This window comes from Sminthopsis crassicaudata, chromosome 4 (genome assembly GCF_048593235.1).
Source record: "Sminthopsis crassicaudata isolate SCR6 chromosome 4, ASM4859323v1, whole genome shotgun sequence".
In the NCBI taxonomy this organism is placed as follows: Eukaryota; Metazoa; Chordata; class Mammalia; order Dasyuromorphia; family Dasyuridae; genus Sminthopsis; species Sminthopsis crassicaudata.
Window position 1 is genome coordinate 28,200,051 of NC_133620.1, and position 24,806 is coordinate 28,224,856.

Sequence of the window (24,806 nt, forward strand, 5' to 3'; positions counted from 1 at the left end):
CCAGGTGACCCTCACCTCTCCTCTCCTTAGCTCCCACAGGTTCAAGTCTCTCTGAGAAAAAGACTTGCAGAACTGAACAAATACCCCCCAAGCTCCGGCCCCTTTCTGCCTGCTGTCACAGACACCTCAAATTCGGCTCCCCCAAAGCAGAGAGCGCCAGCGTTCCCTCTAATGCTGGAGTGACCCAAACATCCCTATTTCTGCCCAAGGCCCCCAGGCTCCAACCGAGGAGTGAGCCCCAAACAAAAGTTTGCACCTGCCCGCTAAGCCACCGCCCTATCCCACTGCCGCCCCCTCCCCACTCTGCTCACCCATCCTCCACCCCACCATTAAACTGAGGCCCCTTAGGCATGGCCGTGTCTCTCCCCGCTCAGGAGTAAATGGTTCCGCTGCGTCCTTCATCTCTCCCCCCCAGTTCAGCCTACACCCTCCTGGAGGACGGCCCCGGACCCGGGCCCTGCGCACAGGCTCTCAGAAGGCCCGATGCCATCCGGAAGAAGGCGTCGCCTACCTCGTCACAGATCACCAGCCCCACGCTCCCCCGCTGCAAGGCTTCGGCGTGCAGGCGGAACGTCTCATAGGAAATGATGAGGATCGGCGAGGGGACCCTGGAGCCCCGCTGGTTCATGAAGCTGGCTGGGAGGGGGGCGGAGGAGGGAAGAGACAGAATCAGAAAGGAGAAGGGAATCAGAGTAGGGGGGAGCTCAATGGTCACAGGGAGAGCATGAGGGGAATTCTAGAAGATTAGTGGAGGGTCCTTGTCCAAACTAGCTAGGTTAGCAGGGAAACATTTTACTCCTAGAACTTCTTTCTTTTCCCCATCTCCGGCCCCGCTGCCCCCCCCCCAACAAAAGGGACGGGAAACCCAGCCAAAGGTGGCTGTGTAGGAGCACTCGGTCAGTACCCAGTTTCTGGTCGATCTCCTCTTTAGAGCCCCCATCGATGGCGAGGGGTTGGATCCGGCCCCCCAGCCACTTGTGCACTTCATTAGACCAGTTCCTGACCAGGCTGGAGGGGGAGACCACCACAGCCTTGTCGATTTCTGGCTTGCACTCAGGACTCTGGCGCAAGAGCGTCCACATCAGCGTGATGCACTGCAAGGTCTTGCCCAGGCCCATCTCGTCCGCCATGATGCAGCCATGGCTGCCAGGGATGCGCCGGCCGGTCACACACTCCCAGAGAAACTTGACGCCCTGAGGACGGGTGCCATCACAGGGCTGCTCAAAACCAGAGGCAGGCCCCAAAGCCGAGCACTGCGCCCCCAAGCATCCCAGCGGGACTCCCGGGGCAGCCTCCCTTCACTTACCTCCCTCTGGTGGGGTCGTAAGATCTTACTGAGAATGGGATCGACTACCACGTGGACAGGGAGTTTCTCCCTAAGAAAACAGGTCAAAGAAAATAGACTGTGTTGTTGAGTGTGTCCCCCTTTCCCTGCCTTTCTCTCATGCTCCCCCCAAGAGCTAAAGGCCCTGCTTCTCCACAGCCTCTGCCTGGGCTGCCTCCCTCTCCCCTCCCTCATCACTGGTCCTTCCCACCACTGGCACCTCATCCTCCTCAGGCACAGGCTGGACCACATCGCTCCCTTACCTGGACACCAGGGAATCCCTCAGCTACTGCCTACAAGGTCAGAGGGCATGGTCTGGTGACCACGGCCTCCCTTGGGCCGACTCCAGGGCCCATTCCCAGGGCCATTTGCCACTCTGTGCTCCAGCCTCGCTGGAGGGCCCTGCCCATGTGTCACCTAAAACACCCCCACCATGAGAGTCTGGTGCGGCCTCGGGCAACTCTCAGTGACTCCCTGGGGCGCTCATCTGCCCAGTGGCCAGGCCCAGCCACTAGGAGGCCCTTGGGCTCTGCGAAGGCAGGGCTAGACACCTGGATGTCTCCAGAAGTGAGCTATCCTCATTCTGCTCCCCTTCCCCCGGGACAGCCGGGGCCCTTAGCCATTGCTCCCGGCTCGGGCTCCTGCAGGGCTGTCCTTTGGTGGGCCTCAGTCACTGGCCCAGAGCCCTTTCCCACTGGAGGCCAGGACCTTCTCCCAAGATACCCCCTCCTCCCAGGACCTCACACAAGGCCCCATGTGAGCAGCACCTGGCCCAGGGGGGTCAGTCTGGCTCTCAGGAAGAGGACAGAAGACGGCCTCTCCTCTGCCCCGGTGCCCACATGTCGCAGGGGCCCAGCCTTGCTGACCCGAATGCTAGGAAACGGACCAGAAACCTCATCTTCCTAGCACCCACCGTCACCTCATACCCCTAATGCACTGCGTGTGCTGAGAGAAGTCCCAAACCCGGAACGGCCCAGAAGCCGGCAGCTGCCCTGGCTCGGGCTCCTAGGCAGGAGGGACGTGGTCAGTTCAGGCTGGACAGTCTCCCTGCTACCAAGCAAGGAGGGAATCAGAGCCAAGGGTGAGCTCAGTGCGGCCCCAACCACCAAAGCTTTCCTGAAGTCCAAACCCGGGGCTGCCCCTGCATTGTCTCAGAACCCCGGGGCCGGGGGGGTCCCAACCACAGGCGGCCAGAACTCCTGGTTCTCCCCCCCACGTCGGGCGCTCCGCCCCGGCTCCAACAAGCCTTTCTCAGTCCTAACTCTCAGTGACCACGTGACAGCAATGCTCCAAGTGCTAACAATTCTAGCAGTGCAGCCCAAGGCAGCTGAGAGGCGCCCATCAGGCTGGCGAAGACAGAGGCCGGAGGGGCTGTGGGCACACGGGCGCTGACCGGCTGCTGGAGGGGCCAAAGCTACTGACCCCGGCTTCCCTAGGGACACGTCTGTGCCCAAAGAGAAAAAAAAGCGGGAGAAAGGACCCATGTGCTTTATAAAAGTCTTGGTGCCCATCAAATGGCTGCACGAGGGACGGCCCATGAAAGAGCCGGTTTGGGAGAAACCTTGGAAGACTTAGAGGGAGTGGCTGCTCTGGCCACTGGGCGGCGCTGCAGCGGAGAGGGCACGGGCCTGGCGTCAGGAAGGCAGCTCAAGCCGTCCTCAGTCACTTCACCTGCCTGCCTGTTTCCTCGCCTGTGTAAGGAGGAGAGTCGTCGCCCACTTGGGGGGAGAACTACGGGACTGGAAGAGCACAGGCGGGCACAGCAGGTGCCACACAAGCGCTGCCCCCGGTGGCGGTTCTATTACTAATATCCCACAAGAGTGTGGAAGGCCTGCTGAGTCTAAGCCACCGCCAGCAGCCCGAGGACTCCGATGAAACGTGCCCCCCACAGCTGAGGGTCTTTTCTTCCAGAAATCGCCAAGGAAGGAACTGGTTTGGACAGCAGGCATTTGTTTTGTTTTTGTTTTTCTCAATGGATTCAGAGGAGGACAGAGAAAGTGGAGATTGGGGCGGGAAAGTAAGACTATAGATCTCAAAAACAAAGTCACCTCGTAGGAAGATCCTGATACAAATTCTTTTAAAAACTGCCAATTGTCAATAAACATTTATTAGGTACCTACTGTGTGCCGGGCCCTGAACTTGTCACTAGGAAATGAAAAAATACCGAGTTGCTTTTGGTGGGTGTCCCACGCTCTCCCGTCACGCCCCAGAGCCCTGCGTGGGCAGGGGCCACTGTGCCATCCCCGCTCTCTGTGACCAGGACGAGCCACACTCCCTCCCGTCCCCAGCCACTGCCAGACCACGTGATGCTGCTGCCGCCACTGCCCAGGGGCTCCACTTCCTTGTGAGTGCCCCCGGCGGCCAAATCGCCCTTCCCAGAACCCCGTTCTGCCTCCTTTAACCATGGGATCCCGCAGGGCTCTGTCCGGGGCCCTCTGCTCCTCTCCTCCTACGCTGCACTGGGGATCATCTCAATACAGCGATCCCAAGAACTACTGGCCAGGCCCTACTCTCCCTCCTGACCCCCAGTTTCCTACCGCCTACTAGACGTCTCCAACTGGAAGACCCACAGATACCCCAAACTCAACAGATCCCAAACGGAGCCCGCTGCCTTCCCTCCTAACTTCCCTGTGACTGGCAAGGGCACTACCGCCCTCCCAGCCCCCGGCGGACTGGGGGGCTGTCGCCTTCCACTCCTCCTCCTCTCGCCTCCTTCAAAGCCCCGGTTTCTACTTGTATAAAACTCTCCTCTGACGCAGCCCCGACCCTAGTGCAGTTCTGTGACGGCTGCCTCCCCCTCAGACCCGGAGCCTGCGCTGTACCAAACTCGGCCACTTCCCTCAGAATCAGCGCGTCGCAGCCCCGGGGCTCTCCTGAAAGCAGCCGTGCCGCCTGCTGACGGGACCCCAAGTTCTGAGCCAGCCCCTTCCACCCAAACGGCTCCTAGGGCAGAGCCACCCCCTCCTCCACAAGCAGCCTGAAGAAATGGGCGGTCTCCCCAAAGTCTCCGTGTCTCCAAGCTTTCTACCCCCAGTCCTCTCAGTGATCCTGTGCACGAGGCTTCAAGGCCTTTCTCGTTCCATCCCCCACCCTGGCACCCTCCCACTCATCAATGGACTTCCTACCACGCGCCGCCCAGAACCGACCACAAAGTTCCCTCTGGGCCTCGGGGAGCGGAGGGGAGCGCTCCTCCCTGCTCCTGGCCCTGCTCGGGTCCCTCGGCCACCGACTCTCTCCGCGCCCACTGGGTCCAGAGCAGCCGGCTGAGTGTGGGGGGGACAGGGGAGAACCAGGTCATGGCCCCAGGCTCCTGGAGCTCCCAGTCCAGCAGGGAAGTGTCTCCGCAGAGACGCTACACTCCAGCAAGCAGCAGACCGAGGGGTAGAAGACCCTAAGGAGGGTCAAAGAAGAGAGCCCTTCTGAACCAGCCCGGGAGCCAGCCCAGAGCACACAGAGTGGGAGCCCCGAGCCACCCGAGGGTCCCAAACTAAGGCAGAGAGGCGGGGCTGGCCCTCCCCCACGTCCGCCCTGCCCCATCCACCCCTTCACTCACCTGTCGAGCTTCAGCTGGTCATGGGCACTCAGAGGCGGTGGCTCATAAAGAACCAGAGCGCCTTCCTCGAAGGGGTCGTGGAGGGCGTGGCGGAGCCCCGCCCGCTTGATGCCCAAGGCCCGGAGGCCCAGAGGACCTGTAAGCAATCACAGGCCACGTCACCCAGGACAGGGCAGCTTTTTGGTGAGAGGGCCAGCAGCCCCTCCCCCATCTCACTGGTGCTTCTGTGATTTCTCCAGGTTTACACATACCCCTCCCCCCATCCCAGCAAAGAAAAACAATCTGTCAAACAAATCAACCCAGGACTTGCAGCCCATGCAACACGCGGCAGCCACAGCCCCACCTCTGGACAGAGGATGAGCAGGGGAGCCTGGTGGCCTCCTCTCATTCTGCAGGCCGTGCTCCCCGGACCCAGGATGGGCTCCTCAAGGCCGTCACCCCTTGGCCTGCCACACTCCACTGACTGGACCGCCCTGTTTCCCATGTCTTGTTCCCACGGTGGGAAAGGGTCACAGGAGAAGGGCACCACAGCAATCCATGCCAGCAGGTGCCCTCAGACGTGGCCCCCTCTCCCCACAGGCTCTGCCTAAGCTCTTCTCCCAGACCAAGGGGGCGCCACCTAGCCCTGAGGAAGGGGCGGGGGTCTAACTGCCCAGAAGTGATGTGACTGCAGAGCCACTGCAGAGGCCTCTGGGAGGTGCTGGGGCTTCCTTCCACCTGGGCACAGGTGCGCCCAATGGGCAGAAAGAACAAGACGTTTCTATGATGTGCCATGGTTTGGGTGCACTTTACATGGATGTCTCATAATAACTACAGCCCTAGGCAGTGGTTATTATACTCATTTCACAAATGAAGAAACTGAGGCCCAAGGACCTGGATTCAAGTGCCCACTCTGGGATCCCAGCAAGCCTCCCACCCTCGCTTGTCTCCAGTAAGAGGAGAGCGTCTTGACCAGTGGCCCTCAAACTCTTTAAATGGGGGCCAGTTCACTATCCCTCTGACTGTGGGAGGGCCGGACTATGGTAAAACTCCGCCCCCCAGCCCATTTGCCATAACTCGGCGGCCGGGCCCTAGTTTGAGAACCCCTGGCCTTGATGCACCATCCTCTTGTACATTTTCCCTCCCGCTTCTCGTGGCCAGAACTTGAACCCAGATTTCCGTAAGCCCAACCCTCCCTTTCTTCTCCCCGATTCCTGCTCCCAATGAGGAGGGAATACAGCTCCCAGCGCACCACGGGGCGACAGAAGCGGGGGTGCACCAGCTACAACCCTCGCGCGGCCCCGCCCCCCACCTCTGCGTCTTTGCTAGCACATGGGGGGTGCCCTCCCACTTACCCTGGTAGTTGGGGATCGGGACTTTGAAGGGCTTCGACAAGATGCTCCGGATAAACGCCTCCTGGAGGGGAAGAGGACCCAAAGCATGTTAGCGGCTGGCCACAGCTATGGGGGGGGGGGGGGCAGGGAGGGGAGCCCGGCACATGTGGCCAGAGCGGCGACCTTCCGAGAACACCCGGAACCTGCACGGCGAGCGCACCGGTGTCTGCTTCTCTAAAGGAGCTTCCACGCCCGCCAGCCGGGACAGAGTGGGGACGCTGGCGGCCCAGGCATTCGTGTGGCCTTCCTCTGTCTGCCTGAGCACCCTCACCTACAACATGGAGACGACATCCACCCCCGGCCCCTCCCAGGGCTGCTGCAAGAGCTTTTCACAGAACTGAACGCGCCACTCCAATGGTCCTGATCTCTGACCCCTGGGGGGGAAATGAGGCCGGCGACCTTGCCCAGCCCCCCCACTTCAGTCCAATTCACTTGCAGGTCCCGGCATCACTTCCCCAACATCACGGATCTCTTCGGGAATGAAAGACAAACATCAACCACAAAGTGCCAGGGGAAGCCGGCCGGCATCACTCATCTAATACTCAACAAGGTAACTGGGAGTTCCAGCGTGGCTTCCACCGCCTGCCAGTCACCATTGCGGGCGCCCTCCCTGCCCTCTGTGCCCAAGGAGCCGGGACGGAGCCCAGGCCGGCCCGCGAGCCCACCGAGCTCAATCCTGGGACACGGGGGTGATGGGGCTCTCGTACCGGCGGAGGGCGCACCAGGCCTCATTCTAGGGGAGCCAGTGGTCTCTGTGGAATTCTTGGATTGGTCTTGAAATGGGTCCCAACTCTCTTTTAGGGAAGAAGGGTGCCGTCCATCAGCGATCCTGACCTCTTCTGCAGATGGGCACCACTCATTGGTACCTTCCTCTTGTGAAGAAGATAAGCACCATCCATCAGCGCCCCCGATCTTTTCTGCGGGAGACAGGTATCATCCATCTGCAGCCCAGCTTCTTCTCTGGGAGATGGGCTTCATTCATTGGAGGTTCTGTCTTCTGAAAGAGACGGGCACCATCCGTCAGCCCTGCAACTTCATGTGTGGGAGCTGGGCATGTTCCACTGGCACCTCCAGCCCCTTCTGCAGGAGACAGGCACTGTCCATCAGCAGCCCAGCCTCTTCTCTGGGAGACGGGCACTCACTGGCACCTCCCTCTTCTGCGGGAGATGGGCATGTCCTCTGGCATGCCCGAGGCAGAAAGGGTCCCGAGGAAGGGGCTGCTGGGATGACTGGGCTCTCCGGTCAGAGGGGCCTTCCAAGGCTGGGCCGCAGCCCTCACTCCCAGAGTGCACCTCCTGGAGCTGGGGGGACCCACCCAATTTCTCGGCAGGTAGCCAGCCCCTGCCTCCACAATTCCAAGGCTCCTTCCAAACCTGTTCTACCGTAGCCCTGAAAGCCACATTTTTCCACATGTAAGATAGCACCATCACGTGGCTCTGACCTCTCACCCCACTTCCTTTTTTTTTGATGGGGGTGACGGGAGTGGGAAAGACAGCAGGAGTTTGGGGAGAGAAGCAGACACCTTGATGCTCCCCCCAAGTTCTCCGCTCCCCATGAAGGACCCCCTGAGGGAAGAGCGAGCAGGGGCCAGCCCATAAACCTCCTTTAGCGCGGATTCCGTGGCCAGCTCCGTGTCTCGCAGCCTCCATCCCAGCCTCCATCCCCGACACGCCGGGCTTCAGCACATCAATTACCACCTTTTGCCCCAAGACACAGATTTTTCACTGGGACCAGGTGGAGTCTCCAGGAGCAGCAGCTCCAAATGAGGGCTTGGCTCTGCGCCCGTCCTGACCCCAGGGGTAATTAGAATATTCACTGAAGCGGAGCCGGTAATGGGGGGAGCGGGAGCGGGAGCCCGGAGAGCGGTTTTTAAGGAGAATGAAGGATGGGGCAGAGCGGTAATAGGAGCGAGCTCCTCTCGGCTAGAGGGGGCTCGCAACAGCCGAGTGAGCCGCGTCCCCGAGGAATCGCCGCTTTGTGTGGAGGCCCTCCTTTGGGCAGCGGGCCCGACTTTCATGAATTTCTAGTAAGCTAATGCATTTTAAACGGCCGCTGCAAAGTCATGAATATATTTCGCTAAAGAGATGGAGGGGAGCGGGGAGAGCCGGCCCAGAGCTCCTCCAGAAATTAACATGATTGCCAAGATTATGAAGCGCGACCGAGGGGGAGGGGCGGCACGCACGGGATCCCCTGACATCCGGCACCGGCCACGCTCACGTTTCTCGTCCAGAAACAGCATTTTAACTGTGGGTGGCTGTGGGACAGCACCGACTCCAGGCTCCTCGGCCTGGAAACCCCCCCCCATGTTCTGAGCCCTAAGATTCACTACCCCTACAGTGTCCTATGGGGGACACCGGGAACCCGCTGCCACCAATCAGCAAGCACGTGGTGCGGGAGGCGGCCCCTGCCCTCAAGGGGTCTACACTCTGCCATATGAACTACAGCATGGGGGGGGTGGGGGACCAGGGAAGGTGATCTGCGTCTCAAAGGGAGGTAGGGTCCCAAGAGGTCAAAATGGGAAGGGAGGGCACTCCAGGTGGGGGGAGGGAAGGAGGGGAAGAGGGCGGGGGGGGGGGGGAGGTGGGAAACGCCCCATGCAGGGACAGCAAGGCCCTTCTGGAGACTTTGGCTTGGATCAAGGCAGAGGTCCCGCCCGTACCCGCGCCCCCCCTCGTCCTCTTCATGTCTATGGCCCGGCCCTAGGGGAGCCAGGGTCAGACAAGGGAGGGCAGGAGAGCCCGCAGAGGAGGCCCGGGCGGGGTCACTGGGGTACAGGTGGAGGACGAGACAAGGCAGGAGCCTGGTTCTGGAGGCTCCAGTGAGCAAGAGGGAGGAGTCCAAGAAGACTCCCCAGGTGTGATCGTGGGCGGCCAAGAGGATGAGGTGTGGAAGTAGGGACCTCCCGCTGAGAGCCGGAGAGCTAGGAGCTGAGGAGCCAGGATCCAGGGCTGGGGGAGGGGGAGAAGGTCAGGGGGCGGGGTGCCGAGGGGGGTGAGCGAGCACTGGGGAGAACCACATCACTGCTGGCGAGACGGGAGAGAAGGGGTGAAGGAGGCCTGGGACGCCGACAGAACCGGGACCAGGAGTCCAGGACTGATTAACCTAAGGGCCGACGCCGAGGAAGGAGAGAGGGAGGACGGCTCGGGGGCCTGGGCTGGGCTCCCACAGCCTGGAAGGCCGAGCGCCCAGGGCCGGAGCTCGGAAGCCCCCATGGGTCACAAGTCTAAGGAAAGTACCGGCACAATCAGGTCGCCGCCAGCCGGGGGCTCCAGGGCAGGATCTCCAAGGCCCACGAGCTGCCACTCATTCGCACTGTGCCCAATCAGCCCGGAAACAGCTACCCTCCGAGCGGAGCCCAGGGGGCTACGTTATGGAAGCCACAGCCCCCAGCCCACATCGTAGACCGTACCATACACTGCCCCCCCCCACTCCCACACACGCCCCCCCCACGTATGCATGGCTCACTCCTCCCCTCCCCCCCAAGGCCCACTCAGGGCCCCCTCCCCAAATGACTTACATGCTGGCTGCTGTCCAGGCAGACGGGCCGATTAGTTAGCTGAGTCAGGGGCTTCCGAAAGGGTGACAGGAAACAGTCCCGGCCGCCCGCCTCGCCGCCTGATTTCCGCTTCTTGGGCGTCTGGGAGAGGGAATCGAGGCCCCAGTCAGCCCGCGGCACCACGGGGAGGAGCCCCTGAGGGTGACAAGTGCTTGGAGCCCCCTGGAGGGGGGGAGGGTCCCGGCAGCCCCTGGGCTTTCCCGCCAACGGCGTGGGCTCTGCCAGGGCCGGGACATCAGAGTTAAGGAGGCCCGGACTGGAAAGTCCCGGCAAAGGGCCTCCTTTCTGGGCCTCCACCCCGGGAGGTGAGGGGCCGGCTGCTGAGGCCCCTCCCCCTTGGGGCTGCTGGACCTGAATGGCCCCGGCCCGGCCTGGAGGGGGGGGGGTGGCAGCCTTCAAGGAGCGACTGAGCTGAGACCACGGCGGGGGAGGGAGGGCTGGCTCTCACCTCCGGGTGCCAGTCCTCGTCGTCCGAGGCGCTGCCCGCTGACCTCCTCTTGGCGAGCTGACTGGGAGCCAGGCTCCTCCTCTGCAGGAAGAAGAGGCGGCTGTGAAGCGAGGCCCCGGCGGCCCCAGGAAGCCGCAGCCGCCACCCACACTCACCATCCTGACTCCAAGCGGGGGGTCCCCATGGGCCTGACAGTCGGGGCGGGAGCCGGGCCTGCAAGGAGGGATGACAGAGGCGGGAGATGCCCTGCGGGCACACGCGGAGAGGGAGGGAGAGGAGCCCCGCCAGCCCAGCAACAAGGAGCAGCGCAGCCTCAGAAGTGAGCGCCCCACACCCGCCCAGAGGCGCCCGGCCAACAGTGAGGGCCAGAGCTGCGGGCCACGGCGGGCTGTGGGGCTGTGGGGCTGGGGCTGCGTCCTCCCCGCGCACGCGCACACACAGGGCTCTCAGGCCCTCTCCGGACCCCAAGCCTCGGCCTCTGGCAATCTCAGGCAGGACGTCCCCAAACTCAGACAGGGCCCAAGCTACCCCCCCCCGCCCCGCCCCCCATTACTGCCCCCAGGCCATTCTCACCTTCACTCAGGCACCTCTCCGCTGCGGGGGCGGGCCCTCCGGGTCCTGACCCCTGACTCTCCCCCCACTAGGACCAGCCTCCCTCAGCCACCAAGGGGATTATCCTAAAGCTCCAGCCTGATCCCATCACTCCGGGATCATCCCATCAGCGGTGGAGAAAAGACAAAAGCGCCCTGATTGGGCACCCGGAGCCCCTCCTCCTCCGGCCGCGCGGGGCGGCGAGCCCCCAATTCTCGGGCCTTCGACGCCGCCTCGCACACAGTAGGGGCTTCACCAGTGCTGGCGGCCTGTCGGGCTCCTGGGGGGGAGGGGGTTCTGCCGACCCCTGAAACCCTGGGGCCCGTCAGGCCCTTTCCCCCGCCGGCCTCGGTTTCCCCGGCAGTCAAGGGCCAAGTCTTGGGGAGTCTGAGGTCCCCCTCCCACGGCAGAGGCAGACCTACGACCGCCCTCCCCCCGTCGCCTCAGTGTCACTCTCCCGCAGCCCGCTTTCGGTCCCGGTCCCGGTCCCGCAGCCCGCTTTCGGTCCCGGTCCCGGTCCTGGTGCTGATCCAGGCCGGGTTTCAGTCACCCCGCCCCGCACTTCCGGCCCCGACTCCCGCACACCCCAGTTACCGCTTCTCGCAGTCCGCAGCACCCGCCGGAGCACGAATTCCCGCCCCCAACGAGCCCGACCAATCGGATGGCGGCCTACCAGCGCGGCTGTCCATTGGCTGCGTCTCCTCAAGCGTCATCGGATGGGGCGTGGCCTAAGGCTCGTTGGGCGCGAGCGAGATTAAGGGGGAGCCAATACGCAGGCGCAGGGGGGAAGTGGCTGTAACCTGGCCCCGGGCAGACGCTGTGCTTGGTGGTTCTAAAAGCGCCCTGCAGAGGCTTCCCCGCCCGCGGGCTCGGACCGGCCCGGAACGCTCGCCGCTGCCTTCCTTTCCATTCCCCTCTGCCTCGTGTCCCCGCCGGGCCACTGGGGGCTCTGGAGAAGCCATCGGTACCACGGGAGAGGCCGGACACCGGCAGAGACCCGGGTTCTCCCCTCCGGGTGACCTTGGACCAGTCACTTCACCTCCCTGGAAACCGAGATTGGAGCATGGGCTCTCCAGAGTTCTATCCGCTTCTAGACCCACGTGCCAAGAGAACATCATGCAAGATCTTCCAGAAACTAAGGACAGCTGCTGTCAATCCGCTTGGGGGGAGGGGGAGGGGCTGTCTCTACCTAAGTCTACTCTTCCATTCGGTTGTATCTGTGTCTCTTGGAAGTAGATAAGCTTTTAGGGACTGGCTGGAGACTGAGAACACAGTGGGGCTGCGTAGTCTGAGGCCTGCCCTGCTTATTCTCCTGACGTCAGTCCAGCGAAGCGCAGGCGCAGGCCCAGGCTTGGGAGTCGTCACCTGCTCTCCCACAGGCCCCTGGGGACCTTAAGTAATTCGTGTTTCTCCTCAGTTCACACATATATTGAGTCAAATTTTCATAAAATGAAGCGGGGCCTGCAGCGACTCATCCATTGTTGTAATGTACATATTGTCGTTTTCTGGGCCGGGATCAAAGACTGGGACAAAATCACAGATTTCCAAAGATCTTTGATGTAGGATTAAAAAAAATAATTTGTGTCCATAGGTTTCATTGGTAGGGAGCTGAATCCCTCCCCCTTCTCAGAGAGACATCCCTTTTTTTAAAAAAGACAAAGAAGAAAAATCAAGTTAAGCAGGAGTTTAGGAGACTAGAAGAATATTCAGTTGAAATCACGTCTGTGAAGATGAATTAGACGGACCTGTCTATAAAGCAGAAGAGAACAGCAAACTGGATCAGAAAACATCACCTAGCAACGTTTGCAAGAAATTCACTTGAAATCAATCTTTACACAGAATCAAAATAAGGGCAAATATATCATTGTGCTGCAAAACTCAGAAAAACAGGGGTGGCCGTGGTAATTTCAAACAAAGAACAGCCTTAATTAAAATAACCAGAGAAACTATATTTTATTGAAAGGTGCTGTATGAATAAATGAATTATTCAGTTCAACACGTGTATAAAGGGAAAGGGAAAGCTAAGCAAGTTACAAGAAGAAACAGAATGAAACTTCAGCACTGGGAGATCGCAGTGTACCCCTTTCAGAACTAGACAAAACCAATCATCTTACAGTGCATATGATGTTCCTTACTCATGGAACCTCTTCAGAGCATTAGGGGGAAGTGTCATCTAACATCTCTTCTTTAAACTTGTATTTTATAATTTCACAACATTCATTTCCAATATTTTTATGGTTGTTCTTAAATTTAGTGTTATAGTTATTGCATATATTGTATTCCTAGCATTGCTTGCTTTACATTTATCAGTTCATGTAAGTTTTTCCACACCTCTTTTCCTTTCTTACAGAACAATAACATTCCATTATGTTCATGCACCACTGTTTATTTGCCAATATATGGGCATCTATTTTATTTCCAATTCCTTTTTTTTTTTTTTTTCAAGGCAATGGGGTAAGTGACTTGCCCAGGGTCTTACAGCTAGGAAGTGTCTGAGACCAGATTTGAACTCAGATACTTCTGACCTCAGGGCTGGTGCTTTACCCACTGCACCATCTAGCTGCCCCCCAATTCTACAAAAGTGTTACCATATTTTGGTGAACATGGAACCTTTCTTTTTAGTCAGTTACTTCCCTGATCCATATGCCTAGCAGTGGAATCTCTCAAGTCAGTGTCTGGATATTACTCTTTGAATAATTTCAACTTGCTTTGCAGAATAGTTATGGCTCCTCCAACAGACCATTAGTGTGCTAGTCTTCACAATTCCTCCAACATTACTATCTTTTGTCATCTTTCCACAATTTTCTGAATGTGAAGAATTATTTTGATTTCATTGCTCTGATCATTAGTGATTTGAGCAGTCTTTCAGTGATTGATAGTTTGCAATTTTGTCTTTTGAGAGCTGTTCTCATATCTTTGCTGGGGGTCAATAATACCTTCATTATTAAGTCTTATGGGTGGGAAATGAGTGTAAACTGTTATTTTTACCTTCTGAATCCAATTCTTCCTGTGCAACAAGAAATTTGGTTCTACACACATATATTGTATCTAGAATATATTGTAATATATTTAACATGTATAAGACTGCCTGCCATCTGGGGGAGGGGGTTGGGGGAGGAAGGGAAAAAATCTGAACAGAAGTGCGTGCAAGGGATAATGTTATAAAAAATTACCCATGCATATGTACTGTCAAAAAAAAAAGTTATTATAAAATAAAATAAAACTTAAATTTAAAAAAAAAAAAGTCTTATGGGGTTTTTTCCTCAGTCTTCAGCCTTTTCCTCTCTGCCATATGTGGCAGTTTTATCCAAAGTGCGCTCTCCTAAATTTTCATGGCATTATTCTCTTTTGGTCTCTTCCTGCTCCAAGTCCAGCACTCTGTTTATCATACACCTAACTGCCCATCTATGTCATCTTATTTAGGATTCTGTGAAATAGATGCTATCACTTTTCTCTTTTTAGAAATGAGAAAACTGAGTAAGAAAGTTACACAGCTAGCCAAGTGTCTGAGGCAACATTCGAACTCATTTCTTTCTGATTCTAAGTCTAGCCCTCTACTCCTAAACACAGCTCATTTCAGTCTCTCTCTTGAGCTCCAGTACTATTATCACCAATTCCCTACTGAACATTTTGCCTAGAGATCTCTCAAAATCAACATACTATATTCCAAACAGAATTCACTGTATCTTCTCACTCCCTGAAACTCACCCCTTGGGAGCAGCCAGATGGTTCTGTGTAGAGTCAGGAGGACCTGAGTTCAAATTTGACCCCAGACACTTAACACTTTTTAGTTGTGTGATCCTGAACAAGTCACTTAACCCCATTGACTGCAAAAATAAGAACATGGAATAGAAACTCAACCTTCTACTAAACATCCAGGGTACCACCATCTCCCAGGTTCAGACCCTCAGCATTATTGCCTTACACCCCCATCCAAGCAGGTGCTAAATCTATTCCTTATCCCTTCACCTATTACATGTTCTATGGATGCTTAGAAATATAGTAAACAGTCAATAATTATTTAATAAGCACCTACTATGTGCCAGACATAATGAAAATCTTACAGTCTAATAGGGGAAGACAACACAAAAAGCAGAAAAGGTGGGGGAGGTGCCAATGAGTTTCTCACTTATTGCATTTAAAAATATTTTGAGAAGGGGTCAAGAGGCTTCACTAAACTATAAAGGTTCAACATGGACAAAGTGAAAAGCCTCTGTCCTAAAGAAAAGCCCACTATCTTTTGGGTGGGGGAAGGGAGGCAATCAAGAGTTAAGTGACTTGCTCAGAGTCACCCAGCTAATAAATGTCTCAGGCAAGATTTGAACTCAGGTCCTGGAAGCTCGTTGCCTTTTGAGGAAGCCCATTCCACTCCACAGAGGGCCAGAACTAATTGGTAAATTTTTCCTTACTTGTGCCTCTTTATAACTTCTCCACTTGGATCTGGGGCCAAGAAGAACAAAGCCAATCCTTCAGATATTTGAAGGCCACAATCCAGTCACTCCACTTGCCTCCACCCTTGTTCCTCTCTCCTCTAAGAGGGCTGAATGTCCTCAATACTCCTATGTGTCCTCTTATACTCCTCCCCTTCCTGACTTCATGCCTCTCAAGCTGGACTCCACTGGGGAGCAGTTTAAGGAGGGGGAAAGGAAACAATGATGGAGAGGGGAGGCGAGAGATGGCCAAGTCAGGAGTTGTAGGGGAGGGACAAGCTGTCTTCCAGTGTCTGACCCCACCTGATGCTCAGAAAGGACAGCAAAGAGTGGCCACCCCGGCAGCCTGGTTGGCTCACAGTGGAAGCAGCAGTGGAGTTCAGAACCTGGGAGAGGAGAAATCCTCCTGCCAGTCATGCCAGGGTAGGCAAATAAGTGGAAAGGGAAAGCTCTTGTGCAAGTGCTTGCCATAGTTAATATCTCATTTGATCCTCACAACAGCCCTGGGTGGTAGGTGCAATGATTATCTTCATTTTACAGGAAAGGAAACTGAGGCAGGGTGAAAAGACTTGCCCAGGCTCACAAAGCTAGTCAGTGTCTGAGGCTGAATTTGCGCTCTATCCACTGGGCCACCAGCTGCTTCTGATGACCGGATGTCTCTCCTATGTGCTGGAGTCTGAGTCAAGCTTTATGGGAGCTGAGTTTGGGCCCCATGGCAGGGGCAGTCTCCTTTATTCTCTCCCCCATCTATCATGAAGGCAAGTTAATTTGTCTGGGCCACTTCCCCCTTCCACAGTGGCAATTCCACTCAGAATTAGCCTCATTTGCTATCAAAAAAGGAAAGGGAGAGGGGATCTAGGCTGAATCCTGGCTTCCCATCCTCCCTTGAGCACTGTGGCTTCAGCTTCTCCCCCCTGCCTTAGTTTACCTTTTGCCAAGCCACTATGGGAAATTTATGGACAGAGGTTCTTGTCCTCCCAGACATCCCACCATTCTGAGGGGGGCCTAGAGTTCTTCAACCATTAGACAGAGACAAATGGACACACAAATCAGAGACAAAGACACACACAAATCAGAGAATAAAAAACAAGAGACATGTGTTAAATGGGCTAAAATCACAGAGAGAAAGACACCCCATGAGCCTCAGCTTTGAGAAAGTAGACAAAGAATCTTCAACTTGGCAGTTGAGACAAAGGGAGACAGAGTTGGAGGCGCAGAGAAGACAGACGGGGCAGTGGGCAGCTGGTGCCATGTGGGCAGAACAGGCTCAGGCAACAATGGACTTTATTGAAACTGAGTATTGTGGGCCTTCTTTCCTCCCCCCTCTCCTCAAATAAACTTACCCTCCCTCCCCCCCAACTCTGAGGCTCAAGACCTATGGCACTGAGACTGGATAGAGATCAAGGGTCATGAATTGGCATACAATCGGGGTATGGGAGTGGCAGGAGAAGAGGAAGCTCAGGTACAGCCCAGGCTGGACCACTGAGGCAGAATTCTGTTCCTCTCTCCCTCCCCTCCCCCCCATCAGCAGAGAAGGGGGGGTGGAGGGTGGGGGGAATACTAGCACAAGGTTCTTCCTCAACACTGGTAAGGTGGAGACCAACAGGAAATGACACTGCTAGGAAATCTCAAGGGAGCCCATGGGAAGGAGGGTTCTATCACAGCCAAGGAGAAGCTTGACCACTAGGAGGTGATGTTGACCGGTCTCCCAATCCTACAGTCAACGGGAAGAAGTAGCTCCCAGGTGGTGGGTTTGGGGCCTCCCACCTTCTCCACAGACTGTGATGCTATCCCTGATGCAGGGAAGAAGTGAGTTGCCACCCAAAAATCTTGGTGACTGTAGGGAATGGGGAGATGCTTCCACCCTGACTCCTCCCATCGCCATCTAACAGCTGGAGGAGGCTAGCTTGGAAGGGCGGACAACGCTAACCCTTCTCCGATGTTCATCCCACCAGCTTCCCCTAAATTGGGCAGGGCCTTCACTAGGCCAACATTGCCATTGGGCTGTCTTCCTGAAGGAGGGGGCCATAGGAGACAGCTTCTTACAAGGGAAGAGTTGGGGAGAGGGAGGCCGGTCTGAGGAACATCTTGGGAGTCTAGTTCTCCATTTCTTTCCCTAAGTCTTCAGATTTTCAATTGAAATTTAAAGCCAAAAGGAATCTCTGAACCCATGCTGTCTCCCCAGTCGGAGAATGATAGGAAGCGGACAGATTCAGGGGAGACAAGAGGCCTGTGGGGCTGCTACAAGAACGTCACGTCATCCTGACACTGTCCCCAGTACCAGTGGGCCCCGTAGCTGAGGCCAGTCCTGGCATCCTCAGGGACCTCCTCTCCAGGAGGTTTCCGCCCCAACCTCGCCCCCGACACCGAGTCGGCCTCTGTCCAGGGTCTCTCCTCCGAGGGAGACGCCTTTGCCCAGGCCACGCTAGAAGGAAGATGCCGGGGGCCGGCCTCCGAGAGCCCCTCGTCATCGGGCTCAGCCCCTGAGGCCAGCGTGTCCAGGTAGCTGCCGATGGAGACGCTGTCCAGCCGGTCTATGGCTGCGGCTGTGGTGGTGGTGGGGGTGGGATCAGGCAGGCTCTCCCAGCTGCCTCGGTGGGAGCAGGCTCCTGGGCTGCCCCCCGTCAGGCTGTACTGGCTGCTGGTGAGGCTGCTGCAGCGGCTAGCCAGGGCGCCCCGCTCCTCCAGCAGCCAGCGCACCGCCTCGATGCCCTCGTTCACTGTGACCAGCTGCTGCAAGATCTTCACATCGGTGGCTCGAAGGTAAGCCTGGAGAGAGAGGGAGAGGGTTACAGGCTGAGTCTGGGCAGGGGGAGCCAGGCCAGTCCCTTAATAATGAAGGCTGCCTGATGGGGCAGGTCAGGAAACAGTCCCAATTCTGGAGCCCAGAGTTATAAGCTAGCCACTTCTACACACACACACGCACAGACACACATGCACAGACACACACACACACAGATACTCACAGACACACACACACAGATACTCACAGACACTCACACACACACTCACACTGATTCAGTTTTCTCATCTGCAAAATGACGGTTCTCGGGGTTAGGAAGTTCTTCCTGCCGAGCAGCCTCCGTTGGCCTTTTGGGGACTTCTCCCCTAGGGTACCTGGAGCCCAGCAGGGTCAGGCTGATCTTTGTTTCATAGGCCAGCCCTTCACATATCTGAAGACAGTTCTCCTGACAATATCACACAAACGGCTGATCCTGGTTCTAGAGGAGGGATGATGAACTATCCTCTATCCCTGTTCTTGGCAAACCCTCCAGATGCCCACTTTCACACCTGCTGCTGGGTCAGATCACCATGCAATTCAATGGGTCCCAGAAATCTAGGGGAACTTTATTGTGTGTCCATTGGATTAAGGTTGGATTTGGGGGCAGGGCACTAGAAGTCACAACTGACATCTTTAGGAGGATTAGGATGTATGAGGGGCAAAGGCTAGGAGGCTGAGCCTCTCACAGCAACAGTGAGGCTCTCCATGTTTGGTGACTAAGCAAGAGCCAAGTGGGCTGATGGGGGACAGCAGGAGGTAGCCAAAGGGTTCCCCAGCTTGGATATGATCCCTATAGAATACAAAAGGATGGGGCAGAGAGAATGACTTGCCAACAGTCAAATTGTCAAGTCAGTGAGAAAGTTGAGGCAAGGACCAAGAAGTCAGTGGGGGCACCAACGGGGAGAAGAGGGAAAGGAAAGAAGATTGGCCAGACCGCCAAAGAGGAAAGGCCAGCAGGAGGGTCCCCAGATGTCAGAGTAGATGGGGAAAAGCAAGATCAGATACCTGTGGAAGGTACTACCTGGGTTGGGGCTTCTTCAAGAGAGAGCTGGAGAGTAAAGGAATTTGAGTTAGAAGCTCCAAGGATGTCCCAGAAGTCTGCCCTCCACCTCAGAATGTCCAGGACAAGCTGGCTGGGAGGAGGCAGTGAGGTATGTCCATTCCCCTAGTGTCTCAGAGACCAGAATGGCTACCTGAAATGGGGACAACATGCTCCAGGTCAGGGAAGAATGGGGGGAGTGCCTGAGGGGCAGATGTAAGCTGTTCTCTCCTCCTGGCCAGAGGGAGCCAAGAACCCAGGAAATTACCTTTTGGTGCCCCAAGGCCCCTGGATGTGCCTCTAGGGCTACTTGTAGGGGCTAAATGAGTCCTCCAGTCTCAGAAGGTGGCCAAGACTGGAGCTAGGAGGACCCGACCAATTGCCAAATTTCTGGTGGCCAGAAGGAACATCACCACCCCAAGAAGGAATGGGCTGCCTAGGAAAGTGCTGAACTCCCAAACATCCACAGGGCTAAAAGAGAAAGGGTTCTGGTGCAGGGTCAAACTAGACTATAAACTTTGGGAAGAGGGCAATGGGATAGGGGGCTCTGGTCTGGAGTGCCCTCCAAGGAACCCTACAACAAGCACAATGTTTCCTGAATTCTGGGCCGGCCCAGATTCTGCCCCCAATAGAGAACCATACAGATAGGCCAGGTAGGATCAGGGTGACAGAGAATACTTTGTTATTGTTAATCAGTTGTGTGTGATCCCATTTGGTGTTTTCTCAATAAAGACACGAGAGTGCTTTGCCATTTCCTTCTCCTGCTCATTTTACAGATGAGGAAACTGAGGCCACCTGCATTATTTTAATCACTTGCCCAGGGTCACCTGCTAGGAAGTCTAAGGTCAGATTTGAACTCATAAAGATGAGATTTCCTGACTTCACTGCACCACCTAGCGGCCAGAGAGAGAGAGACAGATTTCTAAAAACAGGCCCCAGAGCCACTAGGAAGAGGTCACCAGAACCAAAGAATCCGCATGAATATGAATGGCTGCAGGGGATGGAAAGTGGAGAGTGACATCACAGTCCGCGTCCCTAGGGAAAAAGCAGGGACTGCTTTTGGGCTCCCAACCCCCTCAACTCCCGCTAGGGGCATTTGGGGATTCTCAGAGAATTTGGAAACATAGACCATCCCAGCTCAAAGAAAGCTGGGAATTCACTGAGTTTGATCCCGGTTCTACAGGGCAGGATGCTCAAGGTCACTCACCTAGGAAGGGTCTAAGCTAGGAATCCCCCCTCCCCCGCCAACTGCCAGGGTTAGAATATTCCCCAGGGGCTCTGGTTGTGGCAGGAGTGGGAGGGCTCCTGGAGGGGGAGGAATAGGAATGCCCCATTCCGCCCCACCCCATCCCTAGCCCACCAAGAGGCCACTTCTGCAGCAGCATTCAGACTCTTGGTTAGGAAGGGAGGAAAAGCAGGGTGCCGTGCCAGCCCACCTTGGGGGGGACAGCTGGGTTGGCAGATGGAGGTATGAAGGGCAGAGCCATCCTCCCTTCCCACACACAGATTTGGGGGGAGGTAATAGGAGCCTTAAAGGGCCAGTGCTCCAAAGTCACAGAGTCTCCAAAGTAGAAGCGAGCTGACAGTGGCAGATAAATCAGGGCTCCTTAGACCTGGAGTGAAGGAAACTACCGGAACTCACCGCCAATTAAGGGACAGAGTGGGCCTTGGAATGCGGATCCTTAAGCCTGCCATCTAGGGGAGGGGGTGGAGGAAAGGAGGGGAAAATTCAGAACAGAAGGGAGTACAAGGGGTAATGTTAAGAAAAAATTACCTATGCATATGTACTGTCAAAAATGTTATAATTATAAAATTAATTAAAAAAAAAAAAAAAAAAGGAATACGGGTCCTTTACCATCCACTCCACAGTCACAGATTAATGGAAAATGGTAGGGCCCGACTATTCTCCCACTCCAGGGGAAAGGAGATGATCAGAGGAGGCTGGACACCAGGATGACTGGGTCTCACCAGCTGGGTCCCTGGGAAGCCAGATTGGGGGTTTGGAGAGAAACTAGAGGAACAAAGCTCCCCATTGCACTCCCCACCCCAGTTAAACAGGCATCCTCATGGGGGACCAAAATTCAAAAAAATCCCTTCCCCTAACTCTACCTTGTCTGAATACAGGGAGAAGTTAGAAAGTGTTAACATTGAAGGGGAAAGAGCCTGAGACGAACACTTCTATGCCTGACATTACCTTTGTAACCTCAGACAAGTTTCTTTGGGGCTCAGTTTCCCCATCTGTGAAGTGGGCTAACAAGTGGCTCTCAGAGGGATGGAGTGGAGAAGTACTTTGTAAACTTTTCTACAAATTGGGGGCTACAACTATTACTAACTCCACAAGGTCATCCTGGATTGGAGCCTAGCTAGTTCACTCCCAGGAGCCTCTTGGGTTCAGCTTTCCACCTCTCTGTGCAAAGTCCTGTGACGCTAGAAGAGGCCAGTCTCTGTGCACTTGGCTTTGGACAGCAGACTAGAGATTAATGGGGTTCTCTAACGGCACTGTGGCATCGAGAGGCTCAGGGCCAGCCAGAGAGCTGATCCCTCAGAAGAGACTCCAGGGCCCCCCGAAGGCCACCAGGAGGCAGTAAAAGCAACCATCAGCATAGGGCTTTCCCTGGCCTCCCCACTCTTCTCCCCGCCTCCGCTCTAAGTTACCGAGTGGAAAACTGAGATTCTGGAGAGTTGCAGGGATTTGTCCAAGGTCAGGCAGCGGGCGAGTGGCCTCCACAGGCCTCCCATTCACGGCCTCTCCGCCATGCTCCACCTGCCTGTTTCTCACTCTGAGACCCTCAGATCAGGGAGGCGGCTCTCCAGCTAATTCAGAGACCACCGGCTTTTAGCAGAGCCATGAGTGGGGAGGTGGGATCTGGGGCAGAAGCTGCCCCACACAAACCCCCACCCCGGGGGAGGGCGGCGCTCGAAGAGGGCTCCGGGAGCGCGGCTGCTTTGGCCGCACCTCCTCCCCTAACGCAGGGTTAGGAGGTCGCCAGGGTCTGGGAAGCGGATGCCTGGAGGAACGGGGGAGGGGCCGTCCCAGCGGCCAAAGTGGCTTACGGAGCCCTGACTTTGGTGAGAGCCCCCTCTTTCACTCCTTTGCAGCCCGGTCCCGCTGAGGGGTCTTGTCCAGGGTCCTACACCTGCTGGCGGCTGGCATTTCGATCCGGGCCCCAGAGCGGATGGGGCGGGTGTCTGGGCCGTGAGGCAGATCCCGCCACCCCCTTCGGAAAGGGAAACCTGACCTTTCATCCTGGAATCAGACTGGGGGGGAAGCGGGCGACGGAAGAAGCTCGGGCACATCTTTTCCTCGGCCCTGGGGGTGGAGGCTGGCCCAGACTCGGGTTTCCGAGCCCCCAAAGCCCCTCCTCAAGTTCGGCGCACCTAGCCCGGCTTTAAGCTGTGGACGGCGGGTGGGGGGGGGGGTATCCAGCAGGCGCATTATAACCGTTGGGAGCGCAGAAACGGCAGGGGGGGGAGGAGCGAAGAGCGTGCTCCAGTCCGAGCGTGGGGAGGGGGCCAGGAGGAGAGACTCACTCACCAGCTCCAGCCTGAGCGCCGTGACCTTGTCGCCCAGACCGAGGCCGGGGCCGGGGCCATGGTCGGCTTGGGTTCCTCGGGGAAGCGGTAGCGGCGCGGGGACTGGCTCTCCCTCGCCCCGCAAACTGCGGAGCAGCCCCTCGGGCGTCTTCCGTCCCACCTTGCCTTCCACGTCCCGCAGGTCGGGCGCCGAGCACTCCGGGGTCCCCTCCATGCAGGGGCGGGAGGGGCCCAAGATGCTTCACTTCCCCCGCCCCCCCTGCCCCTGCGGGGCGGGGCCGCCCGGACGTCTAGTTCCCACCTCCTCCCGGATCTCCCCCAGTCGCGGAGTGGAGCTTCAGATCCCGGAGCCCAGGGGAGGTCTGGAGCCGAGGGGCGGGGCGGCGAGGGAGCGCTCCACCTTCCCTGCCGCCCCCGGGGAGGCGCCGAACCTAGCTGGGAACTGCCAGCCCGGGCGAGGTGCGGGGGCGGACCCGGCAGCGGGGAAAATCTCCGCGCCACTCCAGCCCCCTGCGCAGTTATTTTAGGCGCCGGATGCCCTTTTCCCGGGCCACGAGGCTCCTATCCACCTCCTAACCTGGCAGGAAGACGTGCCAGTGTCTCTCAGCTTCCTCAGCTCTAAGAAACGCTCGGGAGTATGGACAGGGTGCTGATCTTGGAGTCGGGAGCCCTGGGTGCAAATTCTGCCTCGGACAGGAGGCAAATCGCTTCCATTGGATCCTCACAACAACCCAAGCGATGTTAGTATCCCCATTTTACAGTTGGGAAAACTGACGCAAACAGCAGTTAAGTGACTTGTCCACGGTCACCGGCTAAGGACAAATTTGAACCCAGGTCTTCCGGATTCAAAGCTCTAACAACTAGTACCACCTGGCTTACCTCAATGAAGCTAACAATAATTACTGGGGTGCCCTCAACTTACTGTTCTAAAGGCACAGGTCTTAGATAATTGGAGGGACGAGTAGAATAGGAAAGATATATTATCTACATCTGTATAAATGTCTCCCATTGGTGACGGGCAGGTCCTGCCCTAGAGAAACTCCAAAGTTTATTCTAGCTCGGACTTTCTCGGTTCTAAGGCCCCTCCCAGCTCTACCATTCTTTGTCCTACAGCCCAATCAACCAGACCAACCCAGTCTCTTATCTGTGGGTGGTCCGAGTTGAACAAAGCAGGATAGATAAAGGGGAGTCAGGACACAAACAAAAAAAGTTTGCCCGCAAGGACACAGGTTCCCAGCCTCTCCTAGCTGGGAAACTCCCATACCTGTGGGGAGCTTTCAAAATCTTAGACCTATGGATCCTCAGTGACCTGAGGGCCTGACAGGGAGGGGTAACAGTAACTGGAAACTAAGTTGATTTATAGCAGGTCTTAATGACTAGAACACCAAACTCAGAGACCACCTGCTGCTGCTGTGAAGCAATTCTGGGATTTCACTGTGGCTGAGTTTTTTAAGAGGGTAAGCACAAATGATTGTTATATCAAGCTCAGAGAACAGCTTACTTGCTGAACCTTAGTCTTGGAAAATAGGGTATGTCCTAATATCCACATTTCCCGTTTAGACCAGAGAGTTATCTGAAAGAACTCCTACTGTTATGGCCTAAAAGGAGATGCAGGTATTAGCCAAGATGCCATGAGATATTGCCTGGTTTCTCGAGGGAACCCATTGGGTAAGTGTGTCCCTGATATCATTGCTAGCCATTATTTGCATACAAGCAGCAAAGTAAGGGGAGGGTGGAGAATATAGAGGGAGAAAAATATGCTCGAATCAGGACCTTGATGGTTAGACACAGAACAAAAAGGAAGAGGGGGGGTGGAACCTAGGACAATGTACTCAGCTCCTGTTTCTCATTTTGGAACAACTGTCTCATCTAGAGGTTGGCTGCTTCTGGGTCCATACTACATGAATCTTGAGGTCCCTGGAGGGTTCTGTCATCATCCACTCAGGAGCTTTCTTCAGATGACCCAGGAATCTATACCCACAAGTTTGGCAGCTGTGGGAGTCATAAAAATGACCAGGTAGGGATCCTTAGAGAAAACTCCTCGCATCATTCTTTAAATCTGAATTTCTGGTTAGAATAACATAAGTCCTTAGTTGAGAGTATGTAAACAATATATTAAAGATGATCCAGTTTCCCAGGGGCTAGTTTCAAGCAATACACTAAAGTTTTCCTCACA

The 24,806-nt window shown here is 56.2% G+C and overlaps 2 protein-coding genes across 6 annotated transcripts in view; both read right to left on the bottom strand.

The window, feature by feature from the left end:
• RAD54L (RAD54 like) overlaps positions 1–11,573 on the bottom strand; it is an 18,938-nt gene extending 7,365 nt beyond the window's left edge. The window contains exons 1-10 of one of the 5 annotated variants that reach the window (XM_074266044.1): positions 11,440–11,518; positions 10,828–10,956; positions 10,410–10,467; positions 10,255–10,335; positions 9,768–9,887; positions 6,212–6,272; positions 4,878–5,013; positions 1,307–1,376; positions 905–1,193; positions 512–636 (exon numbers count right to left, since the gene is read on the bottom strand). In XM_074266044.1, coding sequence (XP_074122145.1) covers positions 512–636; positions 905–1,193; positions 1,307–1,376; positions 4,878–5,013; positions 6,212–6,272; positions 9,768–9,887; positions 10,255–10,335; positions 10,410–10,412 — 885 coding nt within the window. In that variant the 5' untranslated portion in view covers positions 10,413–10,467; positions 10,828–10,956; positions 11,440–11,518. Of the gene's footprint in view, positions 1–511; positions 637–904; positions 1,194–1,306; positions 1,377–4,470; positions 4,707–4,877; positions 5,014–6,211; positions 6,273–9,767; positions 9,888–10,254; positions 10,336–10,409; positions 10,468–10,827; positions 10,957–11,430 lie in introns of those variants that run through there. The other 4 variants (XM_074266045.1, XM_074266042.1, XM_074266043.1 and 1 more) reach the window with 4 other exon arrangements.
• A 4,969-nt stretch (positions 11,574–16,542) lies between these two features.
• LURAP1 (leucine rich adaptor protein 1) lies at positions 16,543–23,062 on the bottom strand. Its single transcript, XM_074266051.1, has 2 exons — positions 22,632–23,062; positions 16,543–18,044 (listed from the first exon to the last, which is right to left on the bottom strand). Exons 1-2 carry the CDS (start codon positions 22,842–22,844, stop codon positions 17,517–17,519), a joined length of 741 nt encoding a protein of 246 aa, XP_074122152.1. The 5' UTR covers positions 22,845–23,062; the 3' UTR covers positions 16,543–17,516.
• Positions 23,063–24,806: the final 1,744 nt, after the last annotated feature.